Here is a 22,840-nt window from a genome sequence, read left to right as displayed (position 1 = left end):
AACGGCTTGCACGCTGCATCTTCTTACATTGCAGCCTTATGGTATTTTTAGCTGAATCTACTTTCCCAGATGGACATAGAAATACTGACCTTCACCACTTACATTACCTTTAACAATAACATGTTCAGCACATGTATACAATTTTCAACAAATATCTCCCAATACTTTTAAAAGTAGCTGTCAACACTTTTAGACTCAAAAAGCTATCTATTCAGTTCAGACTTTGGAATGAAATAGTCAATTAAATGAAATGTAAAGGTTTGATCAATTTACAGACACACTGTTTCCCCGAAAATAAGACCCTTATATTTTTTTGAACCCCGAAATAAGTGCTTGGCCTTATTTTCGGGGATGTCTTATTACTTTGGGGCACATGGAGCAAGATGGGGCTCCTCTTGCCGTCTTACCTGATTTCCAGCTCTGTCTCCCTAACCCGAGGAAATGGCGGGGACCAGCTGTGCATGCATTTAAATATTTTTGGGGTGGGGCTTATTTTAGTGCATGCGCTCAAAAGCCCAATTGGGCTTATTATCAGGGGATGTGTTATTTTAGGGGAAACAGGATACTTTGAATAATTTCCCCAAAAATATCCCCAACCAGGTTTTATTTGGTAAAAACAAAAGTTTGATAAAACTTGTTTTATTTACTTGTATACCATACCAGTTAGGAGCAAAGACACTAATGACATGAGGGCAAAACTATTGCCTTACTAAAAGATGCTAATCCCGATTTGCTAAAAAGTGATAAAAGAATGAGTAAGAGGATACCACTTCCCAAACAATTTATTTTTCTTTAAATGTTAGGGATAGGGTTAAAGTCCATGTGAGGTAAGTCATCTTTTAAAGCATATTTTCCATCATATCTCAGGTTTAATTTCTTCCAAATATTTACAGAGAGATTGCCAGAGAAGTGTCTAAAATAATCCATGAAAGCTTGTAAGCAAAACTCACAACACAGAGAGAAACAAATCCAAGAAGAAAATTATGACAAATACTAAGACCTTTTCATAGCTGTGTGACATCCTACATTTAATATAGTTTTCTTGAGAGGACTTATTTTTGCAGTATATTTTGAATACTTAAAAAACAAGTTACTTTTGCTTTGTTGTCAAAGTAGGATTTTGAGACAGGAGCAGCAAATTGGGTTCACAACAGGCATCTTTCTGTTAATGGAGTCAAACTATTTGACAGAATTATTATGGAGAAGCCTATTTGTGAATTTAGTAATTATATTTTCTAAAACAGTAGGGCTGGGATTTAAGTAATTAGACTAGAAAAAGACTTTGTGACTGTTCAGCCAAAGAAGCTGCTCTCAATGAACTGATACTTTCTGTATAGAAACCGGAAACTGCATAGCATTTTAGGAGGTTTATGGGTGCTGGCCATATAGAATCAACAAGTGGGATTTAGAACTATTGTGGCAAAATATATTTTTTTGTCACTGATGTAAATCTTGTAAAGCGTTGGAAAAATACAAACTCTTTGAAAAAGTACAGATTATGTTTTATCATGCAAATTGATTGTTCTACACATTATGTCCCAATACATGGAAGAAAGACTGTAAGCATCTAACTATAAGCTGATTTAAATCTGTCCAATGCAGGTCTCATACAGATTAAGTAGTATTTTTATTGTTGAAAGCAGGAAGTAAAGGAAAAGTTAAGAAAATGAAAAGAAAAGAAAAAGCATGGATTTCAAATATACATTAGGGAAAAGCTTCTTATGATTAAATAAACAATCTCTTACAATTCTCAAGGTGCTTTTTCAAGAGCTGTTTTGAAATTGTCCCAAAGTTGTTGTTCAAAAGGCATCTGTCCTTTGTTGATAACAAAGAAAAAACAAAGAAATGTTGCCTTTTGAACAATACCTTTGGGACAACAATGAACTGGATGGCTGATAATCTCCATAGACATTTAGCAGAAATTATATCAGAGTATGGGATAGGAAACTTGAAGAAGCTATACCTCAAGTCCTTCTGTAATTTAAACAATGACATCATTTCTCTTAGGCCATTGGAAGTAACATAACAATATAAATATTAAATATTTTCATAGAAAGCTGTCACTGGTCATTCCTCCCCACTTCCTGAAATGTGGCTCCTGATTGTTTGCAATCTCTCTTTCTGTGAAATTCTGCTCCAAGTACAGATAGTCCTCAATTTACGACCACAATTGAGCCCAACATTTGTTGTTAAGTGAGACATTTGTAAAGCGAGTTTTGTCCCATTTTACGATTTTCTTTGCCTCAGCTGTTCAGTGAATCAATCCAGTTGATAAGTTAATAACCTGGTTGTTATGTGAACCTGGCTTCCCCGTTCACTTTGCTTGTCAGAAGGTCACAAAAGGTGATCACGTTATTAGGACACTGCAACCATCTGAACTTTGATCACATGATCATGGGGATGTTGCAAAGGTCGTAACTCTGAAAAATGGTCATTAGTCACCTTTTTCTGCTGTAACTTTGAACGGTCACTAAATGAACTGTTGTAAGTAGAGGACCACCTGTACTTCTTGCCATTCCCTCACCCAACTCCATATAATAACAAGATTGGTTCAAATACATCACATTGGGTATTGAAGTGGCAGATACGAGTAACTCTGTGACATGTAAGATAACATCATTTAACTGTTTATGTAAACAAACAAAAAAAGATCAGTTTGAGACAATTTTATTTATTTGTGTCCAAAAATTCTCAAAATCAAACTACCACCTCTTCCAAATCTATTCAATAGTCCTGAATTTCCTCCTCAGTTTTTGTGCCAGTATTTCCCTCCCTCCATCCCTTTGGTGGGTAATTGTAGAAAAAGTTCGTTTTTGCAGGTCAGCTCCAAGTTGGCTCTCAATAGTCATTGCTAGGTCTCTGTGTTGTTCCCTGGGGTGTCAAAACAAGGGAAAATTAGCCCTTCTTGCTACTCAATCAATTTCTTAGCTTTGAAGAAATGCCGCAGATAAAAAACTTGCCAAGTTGCCAGTCCAATGAGGCAGAACATTGAAAAAATGCTGAAGTACAGTACTCGAATGTTGGTAGATTCTGAAAGAAAAAAGCCCATTGTTAGAAAAAAATGCCAAGAAAATTTGAATCTCACAGTCTATTATGTCTTCACTTGAAGTGCTGATATTTTCAGTAAAAAGCTGTTTGGGCTCAGTGGACAAGATATAATGAAAAGAGGTTCTGTTTTTATTCAACCGATACAATTCAAATTAGAAAAAACATGCACAGGTACAGAATAGATGATATCTGATGCAACAGCAGTAACTATGACAGGGATTTAGGAGTTCTAGTGGACAGTCACTTAAGTATGCAGCTGCCAAAAAGCCATAAAGTCCTAGGCTGCATCAACAGAAGGACAGTATCAAGATTACATGAAGTGTTAGTATCGCTTTATATGGCATTGGTAAGACTACACTTGGAATACTGCATCCAGTTTTGGTCCCCTTGATACAAAAAAGATGTTAAGACTTTAGAAAGAGTGCAGAGGAGACAACAAAGATGATTAGAGGAATGGAGGCTAAATTGTACAATGAACTGTTGCAGGAACTGAGAATGTCTAGGCTAATGAAGAGATGGATTAGGGATGACATGATAGCAGTTTTCCAATATTTGAGAGCCTGCACAGATTAATTTATTTTCCAAATCACATGAGGGCAAGACCAGAAGCAATGAATGGAAGCTTAAGGAAGAGATTCAATTAAGGAGAAATTTCCTGTCAGTGAGAACAATTTATTTTTTATTTTTTATTTTATATTGGATTTCTATACCGCCCTTCTCCCTAAGGACTCAGGGCGGTGTACAGCCAGATTAAAAAAACATGCAGAACAAATATTAAAAACAATTAAAAGATATATAAATTTGGCCCAATTAAAACTCATTTACCAATTAAAAACGTTTAAAACATTTAAAAACAGTTAAAAATTTCATCTTAAGCCAGCCCGGCTTGTTTAAATAAATGGGTTTTAAGGGCGCGACGGAAGGCATTGAGGTCCTGGATTCTTCTTATCTCCGGGGGCAACTGATTCCAGAGGGTAGGTGCCCCCACAGAGAAGGCTCTCCCCCTGGGGGTCACCAGCCTACATTGTCTGGCTGATGGCACCCCGAGGAGGCCCTCTCTGTGGGAGCGCACGGGTCGATGGGAGGTCGTTGGTAGCAGCAGGCGGTCTCGAAGATAGCTAGGCCCTATGCCATGGAGCGCTTTAAAGGTGATAACCAACACCTTGAAGCGCACCCGGAAGACAACTGGGAGCCAGTGCAGCTCGCGCAGGAGCGGTGTTACATGGGAGCGCCATGCTGCTCCCGTCACTACCCGCGCTGCTGCGTTCTGGACCAGCTGGAGCCTCCGGGTGCTCCTCAAGGGGAGCCCCATGTAGAGAGCGTTGCAATAGTCAAGGCGAGAGGTGACGAGGGCGTGAGTGACTGTGCACAGGGAATCCCGATCAAGAAAGGGCCGCAACTGGCGAATCAGGCGAACCTGACAAAAGGTCCCCCTGGTTACAGCCGTCAGATGTTCCTCCAAGGACAGCTGCATATCCAGGAGGACTCCCAGATTGCGAGCCCTCTCTGTGGGGGCCAATGACTCGCCCCCAATAGTCAGTGATGGAGTCAACTGACTATATCGGGATGCCGGGAGCCACAGCCACTCAGTCTTGGAAGGGTTGAGCCTGAGCCTGTTCCTCCCCATCCAGACCCGTACAGCCTCCAGGCACTGGGACATCACTTCAAGGGCATCGTTGGGGTGGCCTGGGGTGGAGATGTACAGCTGGGTGTCATCAGCGTACTGGTGGTATCTCACCCCAAAGCCACGGATGATCTCACCCAGCGGCTTCACATAAATGTTGAACAGAAGGGGCGAGAGGACCGATCCCTGTGGCACTCCACAAATGAGAGGCCTCGAGGTCGACCTCTGCCCCCCTGCCAACACAAACTGCGACCGGTCGGAGAGAAAGGAGGAGAACCACCGTAACACGGTGCCTCCCACCCCCAACTCTTCCAGCCGGTGCAGCATGATACCATGGTCGATGGTATCAAAAGCCGCTGAGAGGTCTAACAGGACCAGAACAGAGGAACAACCCCTGTCCCGAGCCCTCCAGAGATCATCAACCAACGCGACCAATGTCGTTTCTGTGCTGTGCCCAGACCTGAAACCCGACTGGAACGGATCTAGATAAGATGTTTCCTCCAGGAATTGCGGAAACTGTCGTGCGACCACACTCTCAACAACCTTCGCCATAAAGCGAAGGTTGGAGACAGGACGATAGTTGGCCAATATTGCCGGATCCAGGGACGGCTTCTTGAGGAGAGGCCTCACCACCGCCTCTTTCAAGGTGGTGGGGAAGTAACCCTCACTCAACGAAGCGTTGATAACACCCTGGAGCCAGCCTCGTGTAACCTCCCGGGAAGCCAGTACCAACCAGGAGGGACACGGGTCCAGTAAACATGTGGCCGCACTAAGTCTCCCCAAAATCCTGTCCACATCATCAGGAGTCACAGCACCAAACTCCAATTAATCAGTGGAACGGCTTGTCTCCAGAAGTTGTGTGCTCCATCACTGGAGGTGTTTAAAAAGAGATTGGACAGCCGTTTGTAATTTCCTGTTTGATCAAGGAGTTGGACTAGATGACCTTCAAGGTCCCTTCCAAATCTGGTATTCTGTATTCATATTCTTAGTTTCATAACAACTGCATGTGAAAATGAGATATGCATGGTCAATAAACAGTCCTCAACATGTTTTGCTTATACTCATTGCTTCTAATGAATCATATACCTGTCTAGAAAGGGAAAGTTTAAGTTTTAGAAAAATGTTCTAGAATCAAGTTATAAAACATATTACAAAGCATGCACACAAGTTACTTCTGATCACATTTCAAATACCGAATTTGACTGTTCTTAGAACTAGATGTACGTATCCCTGACAGTGAGTGACATGGAAACCTCTTTCTTTTGACACTGAAAGTGGCAAAAAAAAATATTATATTGGCATAGCAAAATTAGAGTATATGATAACTAAACATGCAGAACAGAGATGTCTCTGTTCAGGTAATCTCAGTAGGATGGAAAGGGATTGTGAAGAGACATCTTTAAAAGCAGGATAGTTGTGGGCTATCATTCTCCTCTATTATCACCTGGTAATATTGTTAAAAAGCAAGTTGGTACACAAAATGTAGGTTCAGTCTAAGAACGTCTCACATATATTATCGAGACCTATGTGGTATATTTGACTCAACTCTGCCAACTTTCTTAATCAACAAAAAAACCCAGCTAGAGAATATGAGGAATCATTGGGGCCCACTGAAATAACTCATTATCAGAACATTTCTCCAAACTGGGAGAAGCTATTGATTTATTTGGTTTGAAAGAAACAGACTAAAGATTTTGTTGGTGAGATCTCCACTCTGCTTATCTGACTTAGCTGGCAGAGATGGTCACAGGTGTAGTGCAGGAGAATAAATGAATATGAGCCACATACACTTCATTCATGTTAAGACTGTCCTACTAGTGTCCGATTATGTTTTCCTGGTCTCTATGACAACCATAGGTCTATGTCAGACTGTCACAGGGCTAACATATTAAGATAGTGAATACAGGGAGTCCTTGACTTACAACAGTTTATTTAGTGAGCATTCAATCTTATAACGGCACTAAAAAAAGTGGCTTATGACCATTTTTCATTCAACCATTGCAGCATCTCCATGGTCAAATGATCAAAATTCAAATGCTTGACAATGGCTCATATTTATAATGGTTGCAGTATCCTGGAGTCATGTAATCACCTTTTGCGACCTGACAAGCAAAGTCAATGAGAAAGCCAGTTTCACTAAACAACCATGTTATTAACAGCTGTGGCAAGAAAGGTCATAAAATGGGACAAAATTCACTTAACAACTGTCTTGCTTAAAAACATAAATTTGGAGCTCAATTGTGGTTATAAGTCGAGGACCACTTGTATTCCAAACTATTTCAGCCTCAAGATGTAAAAAGAGTGGCTTGGAGCTTTGAAGTGAAAGGTATAATTAGGTCACCTTTGGTAATTTTTTATTTCAGCATAATTTCCTTTCTGCAGAAATTGGGAATAAGTAACTGTAGGACCCTAAAGTCAGCTTTAGCACATGCAGGAGAACTTCAGCTTTGATGAACATAATGCTTGATCACGTTTATACTAGTGACTAGTGGGGTGAGCCTTCTCTATGCTTATGTGTACACTGAAATTCATCAGGTATCTACTATTACAGCTTTTAGAGACTTCTTTGCTTAGTTCTTCCCTAAATGACTGTCAGGTGTTTATATTTTTTTTTCCAATTCACCTTTTTGGTATGTTTTTGATTTGATATTAACTTATTGTTTTTATCTTGTATTTTATTGTAAACTTTGAAATGCAACTGTATGGGAAGTTATATTCTAATTAAATAATTAAATAAAACAATAGAATAATGGAATATTTATCATGTTTTGTATAAAAAACATTATTCATATTCTCTAGGCAGAGAAACATAACAGTGGTACTCGGAGGCCCACAAGTACATACCATTAGTATCCCGCATCTCCTCTTCTCGCTTTTTCATGTATGCAAAGTCATTAACAATAGATTCTGAAAGATCTTCCAGTCGTCGCAGCTCCAGCTCCAATGGTTTCAGCTTTTCCACTTTAGCAATCTGATAAAAGAGGACATTATATGTCAATGATCCAGAAGGTATCAACCCATTCCCATTTAAATGTGAACTTCTACTGGAACACAGTCCACTATGCCAACAAATAAACATAGCATACCTTAAGGAGATGCTTTTTATTAACATATTTTTTGTGAATACAGATAGTCCTCATTTACTGACTGCAATTTGGACTGGCAATTGTGTCACTAAGCGATGCGGTCATAAAGTAAAGTCACATGACTACACCCGACATATGCCACCTTGTCAGTTCTGGCTCTGATTATTAGACAAATTGCTGCAGGTTGTTAAGTGACATGTCATGTATGCATGGCTTGCGATTTCCTGCTGCCTTCCCCGTTGACTTTGCTTGTCAGACACCAACTGTAAAGGTTGCAGATGGCAGTCACTTGGCCACAGGACGTTGTGACCGTCCTGAAACACCTGAATTGCAATCACATGAATGTGGAGATACTGCTATGATTTTAAGTCTCTTTTTTTTTCCAGAACCTTCACTGTAACTTCACTGAACAGTCACTAAACACCAGTGGTCAGTAAATATAAGGACTACCTTTCTACATCTCTTTCAGCAGGTTCCTAGGACAATAAGGGCAGCTGAGAATTATTACATGTTTATTTATGCAGATGTGGTATAAACATTTCCTCCATCTATTGAGTAGCAAATTAATTTCAGATTATTTTTCAGCATATCCCATCTGTGTCTTCATCAGTAATATGAAGATTCCTGATCTCAAAATGCAGTTATTTCTTTAAACCTTAGACAAAACTGCCTTAATTGAAAGTAGACAATAGATACATCTGGATCAGCACTGTCTATTATGACCAGACATTTGTCTCCACATCCCGCCACTTGAGATCCTTTTAATGCCAGGAAGCTCACAGCCAATACTCCATCTTTTGCCACAATAAACAGTCCAGTTATTGCTTGGCTATGATGAGATTATAAAGAATGTATCCAGAATAAAAAGGGTAGAATTTCAACATCTCTAAAATCCTATTTCCTATCCTTCATCACCAAGCACAAATGTTCATAGGCATAAAATTGGCACAAGTAATACCTCTAATATCTGGAAGTAATTCTACTGCTAAGTAACCAATTCTTTCCTAAAGCCAAAACCACTTTCTTTTTCCTATATAATACAGTACACAACTCTGGTTGAACACTACATGATGGCAGACAGACAAGGTACAGCAAACCAACTACCTGAAACCACAAAACATATTTACTATCCAATGTAGGTTTGTTGGTATAAGATACTTATTGTTTTCTTTTTAATTAAAAATGTAGTCAATTGGGATTGAGGTAGACACCTTAATTTTTTGCCCATTCTGTGTAGCTAGCAGGGGTTATCCTCTCTGCATGGCTATCACCTTGCTGGAATCATGGTAAAAGGGGAGATTAAAAATTCAGGATCACTCCACCTAATAATCCTTCACAGATGGTGATCTGGCCATGACAACAGCAATCTGCAACATTGAGGATACTGTATTATAAATGAGGATTAAAGATGGACTCCAACCTTGAAAGGGAAGTAATTTTCTATTCATTTCTCTCAACTTCACATATAAATAGCACTTAATGAGCAAGGCAAATATCCACACTTTCCTTCTTTGACAGTAATTTTAAAAAATGTTCCAGTTGCTATGATTCCCATAATTTTCCTAAACAGAAGAAAATTTGACTTCCCTCACTTACAAATCAAACTTTTAATTTTTCTGTCTTGATGAGAGTTTAGTGAGTTCTAGTTGATTTTACCAAACATCTAAATAATTGTTAATAACATTGAGGAATTTTAGGATACATTTGACTCTCAAATGGAAATGAAATCTCACATGACCAGAAAAATCACATGGAAGAAGCGGCTTTAAGAATGTTATGTTTAATTGCAAGAGGATTTTGACTGTAATCCTAAATATACTTCCTACTGAACGTTTTCTTCAATTTACTTCAAGTATTGTAACATAGATGAACACTGAATACATAATAACAGATTTAAACTACTATCAACAGTTTGGTTGTTGCCCACAAGAGGGCAATCAAACTCTGGTGTTTGCAAATATTATAGCAGCTTTTCTATAGAAATTTCACCTAAAGCAAAAAACAGGCCTAAAAAGTTATATTACAGGATTCTAGACAGGTATGATAGTTGCCAAACAACCCCTACATGTGATGGTAGCCTTCATCTACATTAAAATGAAGAAAAAAAGTAAAATGTTCTGTTTTCTAGACCATGATCAAGAAAATATATATTATTAAATAAACTTGGGAATCTCCATTCATAACATTCATAGGAACCACACTTTATTAAGCCAGCTGTAAATATGCTTTATCGATTTTTTTTCTCTTTCTGAAAGCCTTGTGGAGAAACATTTATGAAGGATCACAATGCAGGCCTGCAGAATTTAGGCCTAAATTATAGAACGTTGTACACATTTACTTCAAAGTAAATTTTATTGAATTTAATAGGGTTCTTCTTAAATGTCTTTGGAATAATAGCCTTAAATGAAATCTGTTGTGAAATAATTCAGGAACTTATTTTAAAGTAAGATTTAATGTAGTTTTCATTAATAATAATGTATTATTAAAAAACTTTTTAAAGAAATGAACAAATGATCTCTAACCAAATATAGTTTAAAGATAATGATCCAATTTTACCCTTTTCAATGACCTCAGCAAATTTTAAAAACTTCAGTATGTACAAGCAATAGCCAGTGAAATTAGATGGTGAGCACATCAAAAAGAAGCATAATGTTTTGAGCCCAACGTTATGCATCAACAGCATCCCATGAGTGCTAGCAAAAAAGCAGAGACAAAAGCAGAAAAAGCAGAGACATACCTCCTCATAGTTTTTTGCTTCCACTCCGTGCTTCATATTCAAGGTCACAAGCTGGTCTGGCATCCGCCCTGTTCCTGGAAATGCAATGAAAGGACTCATTGTATGCAGTACTTTGGCTGCCAGGAAATTCCCAGCTCTGCTCCCTTCCCTATTATAGAGGGATTTATAGCTCACTCTCCAGAAATCTCTGAACAGTTAGATGCGGCCAAATTATTATTATAACCATAGAAAAATCGACAGGGTTCTCCTGAAGGAAGAACTCCCAAAAATAATATAAGAAACTGTTGCAAATATGCATGTGGAGAGTGCAGAATGCAGGCACTCCGATTTCCTGGCCTTCAGTCCACCCGCAAAGAGTAAGAAAATATATAAGTACAATTTAATAATGCCAGATTAGTTAGCTGGAACTAACAGGAAAATTCTATCCAAATGGAAACAGTAGAAAGCCAAATTGTATATTAAATGGAACAGATGAAATTACTTTGAAAAGCAGGCCACCTAGCCAACATCATTTGGGAAATTGCTAAAAATACTAGCTTGCTCTGTCTTTTTTTTTTCCCAATTCAAGCTTTACCATTACCATCATAAATAAACCTTAAGTAAGTGGGCTCGCAAAGAGCTTTTTTATTAATACTCGGTGAATGTTGCAAATATACTCATAGGTATTTTTAAAAAGTATATCTTCATCTCAACTCCAAGCAATAAAAATCACATTCTAAGGCCGTGATGGTGAACCTATGGCATGTATGCCACAGGTGACACGCGGAGCCATATCTGTGGGCACACAAGCGTTGCCCTGGCTCAGCTCTGGTGCCAGCTGATTTTCGGGCCTTCTGGGCCCACCGGAAGTCGGGAAACAGGCTGTTTCCGGCCTCTGGAGGGCCTCCAGGGGAGTGAGGAATGCCGTTTTTGCCCTCCGCAGGCTCTTAGAAAGGCTCTGGAGCCTGGGGTGAGCGAAAAACGGGCCTTCCTGCCCCACTGGAAGTCGGCAAACGGGCCTTTTCCGGCCTCGGAAGGGCCTCTGGGGGGTTGGGGAAGGCCGTTTTTGCCCTCCCCAGGCTCCAAGAAAGCCTCTGGAGCCTAGGGAGGGCAAAAAAATGGGCCTACCGGGCCCCCTGTGCCATCACGTGCCAAAAGCGCAGGGACCGCGGAGGGGGCACATGCACATATATGGGGTGCATTGAATTGTGGGTATGGGCATGCGCCAGCGTGACACCCACTTTTGGCACATGACAGCAGAAAGGTTAGCCATCACTGTCCTAAGGCTTTAACCTTTTACTTACCAAGCTTTCTACTTTGTTGTTCACAGTGCAGGTAATGTTTAATCACTAAAGTACAGGTAGTCCTCAACTTACAACTGGTCGCTTAGTGATTGTTCAAAGTTCTGACAGATCTACCTGAGGCATATTTATGACTCAAATTTGAAGTTCCAACAGTGGGGAATCCCTCCAGTCACAAAACCATATTTAGGGTCTTGGCAACCAGGCCTATTTACAGTTATGTGACTGCATTTTATGACAGTTTTGCTGAAAACCATCATTTACTTCCGCCTTTCAGCAAAACCACATTCATAATAAACCATTGGTTTGCTTAACGACCACAGATTTCTTTAACAACCATGGCAGAAAAGTCAAAAGGATGATTTTATGACTGTCACAAGTTAAACCATGATGGTCGGGTTCCATTAACAGATTCTAATTCAACGACTATCTGTAACACTGATTTATCTGCAAAAATGAAGCGTTATCATCATTTCCCTATCTTAAAGTGATACTATGATTGCCTTTCTGATACTGCAAGGAACTAACATCCTCTCTTAAAATAACCAAGGGGGCGAAATTAAATTGGTTATGATAATTCATGTATTGAGTTCAGGGGTGAAATGTAAAATTTGTTACTACCAGTTCTGTGGGCGTGGCTTGGTGGGTGGGTGGTAATGTGACTGGGTGGGCGTGGCCAACTTTTTTTTTTTAATTTTTCAAAACATTTTTTCTGCAAATGCAAAAAAGTGCTTTGAAAAGGCTCTGCCGATCAGGCAACACAGCTGGGATTGTCAGAGCCTTTTCAAAGCATTTTTTTAACCACCTCTTCCGCTGAAGAGCTTGCAGAAAAAAATGCTTTAAAAGTCTCTCTGATGATCCCAGCTGAGTTGCCTGATTGTCAGAGAGACTTTTAAAGCATTTTTTTCTGCAAGCTCTTCTGGGGAAGAGGTGGTTAAAAAATGCTTTGAAAAGGCTCTGACGATCCCAGCTGAGCCGGGTGATCATCAGAGGCTTTTTTTTTACCGGGAGCATTTCACCCCTGATTGAGTTCTGTAAAAAGGATGGTAGATCAGGAAAGGGGAAAAAATGGAAAATCCACCTTCAGTTGAAATCTGACCAATTTGAATGTAAATTATGGCATGTTTACTTAAGTCCTAAAGAGTTAACAGGGCTCACTTTCATTAACGTACATATATATCTAGATGAAGGAAGGAAGACCACCTGGAAAAAAAATGTTCTATTTCCAGAAATTAATGAATAGGATAAGGCTGTATACATCAGCTTAGACAACGTCAGTTAGTTTGAAGAAACAATTATTTTGCTTTTGGTCTTTCATTTCTGGGGGAAGAAAAATATTTTCTCCCTTATTCGGATTTCAAATCACCTCTTTTTAATATCCATTTTTTCTAAGACCATGTTTAGTTTTTAAGTGGAAAATATAAGAAATGAAGCTTGCAAAATAGAAGTTATATGGCAGAATAACTAGGGCTATGTTAAGTCAGACATATTATTATTGAAAAGAATCTTGAAAATGGGACACAAGAAGGCGCCATCACAGGGGATCCAACAATCACCAACTGTTCAGTTTAGCATCTTAGGGAACAGATTTTAAATGGAAAAACAGCATGAATATGTGAGTTTGATTTTCATGCTTAGAAATAAGGGATTTTGTATTCTGAACTCTTTACCTTGCACAGAAAAATAAATCAAGTTTAGGGGGAAGGAGGTTCACGTCCTGCTCTGTCTTCATTTCTTGGCTGGAACATGCATGTGTGTTCCCCAAGGAGAAGGCACCAGCATTGGCAATGTACCATAATACAGCAATAGCAATTTCTGGAAAACCTGGAAGCCGGTGGTAGCCAAAGGCTTTCTTGCCATGAAGCCCGATGTATTATAATGAGAAGCAAGCAAGCAAGCAGAGTGGTAAACAGAAGCACCTGCATATACATCTGGGGGAGCCACAAAATTAGCTGCTATGGATTCAGTGGAGGAAGCAAGGACATTTTACCTCTCTGGCCTGCCTCCTTTGCTTATAATAAATTCTTAATGTTTCATATAATATAGTTGTTTCACAGAATGTATGCCAACATTTCTGCCTCAAGGTGGAAAAATGTTGTATGTTTTTACTCTATTTCACAAATAGATGGCAGCACAATACAGTAAGAAATATTTTGTGTGGATAACAGAAAGAAATGCCCTCCTTCAGTTGATGGAAATGGTGCTGCTACCAATAATAATTTCTAATATACCAAAATGTAGCTTTCAGAATAGTTGAGGATAAAAAAAATGTGTCCCCAATTTCTATCTCACAATTGCTACCTGTTCCTATGAAAATGAATTCTGATTAAAACCACATAATCAATTTGGACCCATTTAAGAAACAATTATTACAATTGCATTCAAATATGTAGTCAATAAACATGACTGAAATCAACAAGATTTCAGTTTGAATTTATATACAAAGAATTGCATTACATAGACTACAAAAATTTTAGCAACCTTTCGGTTCTTAGATTACAACAGTAGAAATGCACAAGAGTAGATCTGGAAACTATTAGGACAAACAATTAAATAGTAGGAACTATCAGGATAATGAATACCTACAGTACTTTCAACATCTTATGGATAAATACAAAAATATTTAGAATAAAAAAATATGTTGGACTTCCAAAAATAGAAATCCACATTGCTGATGAGAAGTTTGCAAAATATCCTTTACAATCATTTTATGATTTTATGTTACTTTGTTTATTTAGTTTAAAAATAGTATTCAAAATAAAACTACAAATAAGGAAGTATAGTATATTTGATGGGTAAAATTACAACATAAACAAATTATTCTTTTCACTTTAAGGAAACCAGAATGTCCAATAACTCGTTTTGACAGGTTTTTTGTCATCACAAAAAGAACTAACAGAAGGCAGGATCCATGTGAAAAATTGTTTGCCAAATATTTTTGCCACAAATCTTTTCTTAATCCATATAGAATTGATGAGTCCTATAAAAATCAAAATGGGATCAGTGCATCATTTGCTGGTAGACCATGGGTAGAATTAATTGCCACTTATTCCCCTGTAAATCACAGAAGGATTAAGAGCATTTTCAAGTCTCAGCAAATACACTTAACCAGAGTAAGTATAGATGTTGCTTTCAAAAAGCACATTTAACATTTTCAGTATACAACTGAATTACATTCAGTACCACTCTTATCCACTTTCTTTTCAATTGGCACTAAATATACAAGAACACTAACTGTCATTGGAATGCCTTGATTTTCTCTACATAGCTTTTCTATAGACAAAGATTGGGCAGAGGTGAATGTTCCTTCCTAAGGCATACGGAGTACAACAGTCCTAGAGTGTGCAGTACTGAAGAGTCTTGTTTTAATTTCCTTCCCCCTTCTATCTTTTTATCAGGGGCTTTTTCTTCACCTATCAGGAGCTCCAACTCCAATATCCTGGAAGCCAGAGAAAAAACAGTATGCCTTCAAACTGTTCACTGGCCCTAGATCCACAGGAACCTTTCAGAAAATTTGAATAGAAAAACAAGATTAAAGAGTGAAGAACAATAACAAAAGCCTCAGATCTGACCAAATAATGATTGAATGTCCGTGTAAGTGTTATTTTTAAAGGCATCCTTGAGTGAAGGACACAGAAATGGATATAATAATTAATCAAGTTAATCTGATAGATGTGACTGGTACATACGTCATTATTCTCAAACTTTAGTATATGCTAGAAATATGAGGAAAATCTGCAAAAATAGGAGCAATTTTGCAGCTTGAACAGCATAGTAAATGACGCAAGAAAAAAAAATAATTGTGCACATACTGTGGGATCCTTATAAGTCTTACAGGCCACCTCTTCCCTCTATGGGATATTTGTACAAAAAAATTGTCTTTCACTTCCTCTTCCCCATTTTTGTGGCTACAGGCTTGAGAAATCCCAATTGCTCAAACTCCACCTGGCTTAACAGCTCAAATAACTGTTATCTTAGTTTTGACTTCCCCAAGCAGAAATAATTATACTGCTGCCTAAACTGCCAAAGAATGTCCATCTATTTTATGAACAGCATGTAAAAAAATTATTGACATGCCTAATAACCTATAATACTCAAATCGTATCAAGTATCTGGAATTATCTTTTATACAGACTCTACCCAGGCTGCTGTGTTGATATAGAACTTGATACTTGTCAAGTAAGAAGCTCTACGTACTTTTTTTGTAAAGTGCAGGCAATTCAGCAACTTCCTTCAAAAAAGTAGAAACAGGCTAGCAAGAATTCAATAAAATCTCAGTTTCCCTCAGTGCTGAGTGCACAGCATTTATAAGTTCAGAATGCAGTACAGGAAACACAATACTCAGAAAATTCATTATGGCAGTGAGTACAAAAGCTTCTTCAAGCCCAATGCAAACCTTCTTCAAGGGCTATCTCTCCCTGAGCAGAAGCAGTATGAAAATGACAAGAGGATTATGCACTACTTCTGCTGAACTCTGATCCTGTAATTTGACAGAAAGATGGATAAATGCATCACTTCTCAAGGAACCATTAGCTCCAAAGCTTGTTGTGGAACTGCCCATCAGTTCTCGGTACACAACCAATGTCTTTTACACTTTTTTTTCCTCACATGAAACAAAACAAAGTGCTAATGAAAGGGATCCTCAACCTTGCCACTACATATTATGTACATATCAATAATAGGTCTACCTGCCTGGCCCAAGGATAGCAGATATACAGTAAACAGATAAAATTCCATCACCAAGGATTATAAAGTGCTCTAGTATCAGCAAATCCAATCTAATATCCATACTGAATTCCTACAAAACAAAGACAGAAAAAATAAAAAGCAGGCAGAAACTTTCAACACCTCTTATGTGATAAAACATGTGAATCAAGACTAGAGAACAAAAAAAATTACTTCATGAAGAAGTTAGAACTGAGGTCCCCAACCCCTGGTCTGTGGACCAGCACCGGTCTGCGGCAGGCCAGAAACTAGGCCACACAAACAAGCGAAGCCCCATCTGGGGGATACAAGTAGCATGCGAAACCACACACCCTCTGCTCCGTGGAAAAATCTCTTTCCATGGAGCCGGTCCTGGTGCCCAAAAGGCTGGGGGGCACAGAGTTAGAAAATGTAGCAAATATCTTATTTACTGAATTTATGTAGCTACCCTTTTTTACATGTATGTGACTGCACAATGTACAAAATTAAAGCTAAATATTCAATATAATTTATCCATTAAAACAATTAAAATCAATACCGTCTCCATGTTCTCCTGCATTTTCTGGCTGGAAATATTAAAAATTATTGGTTGTGCCCATATTTTGTTAATTTTGAATGGGGATTTTTTTTATTGAATTAAGCTAATTTGTTATTGAAATAAATTACTTGATTCACATAAAATATCAACATAAACTATGGGTTACAAATAGTAAATGCATTTCCTAACATAAGTGAAAAAACAATCTACAAACCAGTCGTAGCAGCTGAGTGAGATTTTATCTGTCACATACTTCTTTGATAAAGGTGTTCTTATATTTCATGCATTAAATTGTTTTTCTATTCAGCATATTATAATTGCACTATTGGTCAATTGCAAGCATTTCTAGAAAAAAAATAATTGATCTTCATCAGTAATTTTGAAAGGTCATGGTCTTAGACATTTCAGTCCAAAAGACCAAAAACATTTGGCAAAGCGGATACCCCTGGTTCACACCCAAAGTTATCTTTTAAGTGAATTCTGCAAAGAAAGTAAAGAGGAACTTGTCAAAAGCATCTAGCAGTTTTTCACACTCACCCACAGGGAGTTTGCTTTCAAAGCAAGCCTCAAACACGTCATAGTCCTCTGTGGTGAAAGCAAATTTGCCCTTAATAGCATCTTCCTTGACATAAAGGATGTGCCCAGCTGTGTCAGTAATCTGTAAGAAAAAAATTAAAAATTAAAGAAGCAAGCAGGTAAATAGCTAAATATTGGGAAAGGTGGAATCTTCCAACATGCAGTTATTATTTTCCTTTGGGTCATCTTCACTGCTGAAAATTTAAATTTAACTGAATTGTGATTGTCAAAAAAGCCATGGGTTATTATCCTCTATCATCTTAAATAGTTTATATTAGTATAACGGTATCCACTATGAAAAAAGCAGTGTCTCAAAAGAGGGCATAATATAATGGGAGACCTCATTCAATTCATTGAAAGTAAATTAACAGTAGTTCTGGGAAAAGTGAATGATAGGTACATTTAGCTACACAATTAACTTGGACAAACTACATGAACACTTTTCCCCACTGCCAAAATCGCAATTTATCAAATACTAAATTGTATTCTTAGAACATGTTAAAATATATTTAAAGTCTCATTTTGTGCAGTAAAAATTTATAAGAATGTTCAAATATGGTTCTTTTCGTACAAAATTATATAACACATGATGTTCTGAACTAGATCTTCCCAATGTCTGGCTGCATCTACAATTCTATTAAACTGGCAACAAATGACAGCTACTTATATACCATTAGGCATATTGCTTATAAAACTGAGCAAACTGCTTAAAAGTCAACCCACACAACTATGGGGGTACAATAAAGAATGAAAGATGTTCCATAAATGCTTATGCAGTAACCACACCAGCTCCACTCCTTCCATACACAAACACAGTGTCAAATTGAACAATAAGTGCCCACACACAGTTGGGACAAAGATGCTAAAGAACCTCTCTGTTACACTGGATTAACTCCTCCAGAATGAAAAGTATATGTTTGCGTTGAGATCGCTTGGTAAATATGTAAACATAACAATGAATTAACCTGAACAAAAATGACATAATGAAAAGCAATCATAGTAATTAAAAAGTGTTCTGCACTTTACCTATGTTCTTCTATACAACTGTTCCCTGTGCAATCTGAAAATTATTGTGTGATTGCTAGTAAATGGAAAACAGCAATGACAAATAAACCATTTATGCAATCAGCTGTGCTAAAGCTTTTTAAAAAACTATTCTGGATGAATAAACACCCTATGCTCTGAAACTATCTGGTGAACCACCAAAATTGGGATATTAAAAACAAATTGCTGGTGCACAGAATCTCAGTGCACTATTGCAGTCTTCTGGAAAAAGCAAATTGCTAAAGCGGGACTTCAAGATAAAAAAATAATATAATAGAAATTTACACTTTTTGAGTTTATAACCATAGGATCCCTATTAGTCAAAAGAAATGTGCTATACATAGATCTTTTAGAACTACCAAAAATGTTTATTGCCTTATTTTTCTTAAATATATGTAGTTAAAATGTTTTAATACTGTACACTGAGAGCATATGCACTGGAGACAAATTCCGTAATCACACTTGGCCAATAAAGAATTCTAATTCTATATTTTATTTTGAAGAAGCTTTATAATTTGTACATCATCATTTGAACATATTCAAAATAAGTATCTGTGTTTATTATCTGAATCTGATAAACTATGTAAAAAGAAAATATGAAATGCTTCTGAAAATTAAGTATAATCTGCCTTGTTTACAAGAGACACAAAATTACCTTCAGATTAATATGGTAAATACTAAATTATAAAAACAGATGGCTGCCTGAACTGCAAAAAATTCTGACAGAATTAACAGAACATTAACTTTCTTTTGAATAGTGAAGAAAAATGGAGATTCCTTCAAGTCACACTTGACTCCTGGTGCTTAAATAGATAATCTATTCAGTTTTCCTGGCAACAATATATGAATCAGTTGCATCTGTCTTCCCCCTGAAATGTTTTTTTAAAACTTCCAAGCCTTAAAATTGTTGGTCTGGCCCTACTAGTCTTGTTCAAGAGCAACCAAGATCACCAACCAAAATAAGGGATGGCTTAGTTCTCTTTTATTCAAAAAGAGCACTTTTACCTTGACTCTCCTTACTCAATTATTATGACAAAAAGTCAAAAAACAGGTACTTCTCTATTTACAGCCATTCATTTAGTGACCATTTGAAGTTACAGCAGCACTGAAAAAAGTGATTTTAGACCATTTTACACTCTTACAACCATTGCAACATTCTTATGGTCATGTAAAATTCAGCCACTTGGCAACTGGCTCATATTTATCATGGTTGCAGAGTCCTGGTGGTCATATCACCTTTTGTGAGTTTCTGACATGCAAAGTCATGTCTGGGGATGCCAGATTCACTTAACAACCATGCTAGATTCACTTAACAACTTTGGCAAGAAAGGTTGTAAAATGGGGCAAAACTCACTTAACAATTGTTTTGCTTACCAAAATAAATTTTGGGCCCAATTATGGTCATAAATCAAGGGTTTCCTGTACAGCCAGCACACTGGTTTGCAAAAAAATAATTATATGCACACTATGTTTTCTATGCGATGGCCAGTGCTCCTTTGTTTTTAATTTGTTCACTTCTCTTCAACAAAATACCTAAACAAGAAATTATTCATATCATAAGAGCCATCTTGCTTTTAAATATAACTATGCATTCTTGGATAGACTTCCACATAGTTAGGTAAGAGGATTTGGTTTAATTATATGACATCTCAGATAATGCACTCCATGCAGTTTATATACAGTAGTAAAAATTTGTCCCATCCTGCCTCTTATCTCCACTATTTATCCTCACTGGTGTTAATTAGAGATTATACAGGTAGTCCTTGGCTTACAACAATTGAGCCCAGAATTTCCATTGCTAAGCAAGAAGTTAAGTCAGTTTTGCCCCATTTTATGACCTTTCTTGCCCCAGTTGTTAGATGAATCATCACAGTTGTTAAATTAATAACACGGTTGTTGAGTGAATCTGAGTTCCTATTAACTTTGTTGAATGAATCTTGAGTTCCCTATTAACTTTGCTTGTCAGATAGTCACAAAAGGTGATCATAGGACCCTGGGACATTGCAAATGTTATAAACATGTCAGTTGCCAAGCATCCAAAATTTGATTATGTGACTACGAAGATGTTTCAACGATCATAAGTTTGAAAAACGGTCATAAATCACTTTTTTCACTGCCATTTTAACTTTGAATGGTGATTAAATTAATGGTTGTAAGTCAAGGACTACATGTACAAGCTTCCAAGCCACAAAGAACTTTGGTTTTGTTTACACAGTTCCACTTAATTCAGAAGGATTTATAACACAGGTGTCAAACTCACATCCAGCCCACAGGCAGCCAATTTGACACCCCTGGTTTATAAGGATGGTTCAAAATATAGCTGTAAAAATATTTCCCATCACATTTAGTAGTCATACTATTAGATCCCAGAAAATGTCCATGAATGCATTTTCACACACTGAGGGAAGAATTTTACTTGGAGAAGGAATAATGTATTCATGATAAAAATAACAGATTCAACCAAATTTGTGCCAATTTACATTCCTCTCCCCGCCCCAATATGGGATCATGTAGGGATTACTTCAAAGAGTCCTACCACTTTTGGTAAGAATACCAAATTCTATGAAGCAAGCTTTAATATACAATATTGGAAATTCACAATGCTTTGGTATTTTCAGGGCATGGACTTAGTCTTGGCTTCCTGGCATCATCACTGCAGCCAATTTAAGACTAATTTAAGACTACAAACTACTGCACCTTATCTCTCTCCTCTTTCTCTGTGAAGGGGGGGGGGAAACACCCTTCTAGTCTTTTCCTATCTGAGTCACACTTCCTACTGTCATATTATTATTGACAAGAGAATAAATCCTTACAATACTGTGTTTTGGACTCCAAAACAACGGGATGGTTGAGACACAAGACAAAAGCTATAAAGCTATAAAGCTAAAGCTATAAAGTCAGGAATGAATAAGTTCTAAGTATGGGAAAATAAAAACCAACGAGGGAAGTAAAGCAGAATCCTTTTTGCCTCCCGGACTTAGTGAGAGGCCCAGGAACTGTTGTGAGGGCCTTATACGTGGTATTCTTCCCAGCGAGTACACAAAAACTGGCCTTTTTCCTCCTTCCGTATTCAGCCTTCTTGGGAGACACAGAGCGCGATGACGTGTCCCAAGATGCGGAAGGGAACGGGAATACACGCATGTGGTCGGCAACACGCCGGCCCAAGGAGGTACCAGGTAACGAGCGGGGAAGGTTAAGCATCCCTTTAGGGCAGGGGTGGGCAACCTGTGGACTTCAACTCCCAGAATTCCTGAGCCAGCTTGGCTGGCTCAGGAATTCTGGGAGTTGAAGTCCACAGGTTGTAAAAGGGCCACAGTTGCCCACCCCAGCTTTAGGGACAATCTCGCAGCCTTTCTAAGGGCTAACCTGCCCGGTCAGCCCCCCACCCTCCCTCGCCCCCGCCCAACTGCCCCGCTTGCTCTCTCGCCGGCCCTGCACCTTGAGGTTTGCTGACGGGCCGGTAGACGAGCCCGGAGGGGGAGCCACCTCGTACTCGCCGGTGACCAGCTTGTCGCGGTGAATCTCCTCCCGTAGGCATTTGCGGGCTTTGCCCGGCAGTTGGAAGGAGATGGGCTGAGCGGGGCCCGGCAGCAGGACGAGCAAAAGGAGCGTAAGCAGGGACGTCAGGAGAGGCGGCTTGTGCCGAAAGCGGCCACGGAGCAGCGAAAGCAACAGCATGGCGGCAGATCCGAGGGACACAAGGCCGGATTTTCTGCCTCCACCTACAGCACGTGACCGCGTCGCTCGTTGCATGATGGGAAACGGGGGATCCTCGGCGCGGCCACCGAGACCAATTGTGCTAGAAGGGCCAGAAAGCTCAGCGGGTTGGTGGGAATGGAAGTCGAGAGCGGGATTCAATGCCGGGTTGTCCGCGGAGTGTCGTAGTTTAGCGATTTTTTCGGCCTGGTTGTATTTCTTTATTGGATAATCTGAGAACTGTTTTTTTATGCAGTCTTGGGAGCCCGAGTCCTCCTGTTCTTCACCACCACGGGCTTCTGGCGGAGATTCTCACTCCTCCAGGTCATGGTTGTCCCAAAAGTGCTTTTTCAAAAAGACAACTGGACTTTGTTTTTGCTTGAAGACGTTTCGTTTCTCGTCCAAGAAGCTTCTTCAGTTCTGACTGAGTGGTGGAAGAGTGTTAACGACCAAGATGACTGCAAGGAATATAAATCCTTCCATTCAGTCAGAACTGAAGAAGCTTCT

The 22,840-nt window shown here is 38.6% G+C and overlaps 1 protein-coding gene across 1 annotated transcript; it reads right to left on the bottom strand.

Annotated features, from left to right (window-relative positions):
* Positions 1-1,480: 1,480 nt before the first annotated feature.
* Positions 1,481-22,396, bottom strand: TMED10 (transmembrane p24 trafficking protein 10). Its single transcript, XM_034418137.3, has 5 exons — positions 22,076-22,396; positions 17,555-17,675; positions 10,496-10,569; positions 7,517-7,643; positions 1,481-3,030 (listed from the first exon to the last, which is right to left on the bottom strand). Exons 1-5 carry the CDS (start codon positions 22,388-22,390, stop codon positions 2,909-2,911), a joined length of 759 nt encoding a protein of 252 aa, XP_034274028.2. The 5' UTR covers positions 22,391-22,396; the 3' UTR covers positions 1,481-2,908.
* Between the last annotated feature and the right edge of the window lie 444 nt (positions 22,397-22,840).

Source organism: Pantherophis guttatus, chromosome 1, assembly GCF_059756535.1.
Source record: "Pantherophis guttatus breed Tessera chromosome 1, ASM5975653v1, whole genome shotgun sequence".
NCBI lineage: Eukaryota > Metazoa > Chordata > Lepidosauria > Squamata > Colubridae > Pantherophis > Pantherophis guttatus.
The sequence above is the reverse complement of the archived record's forward strand: the minus strand, read 5'-3'. Positions and strand labels throughout refer to the sequence as shown.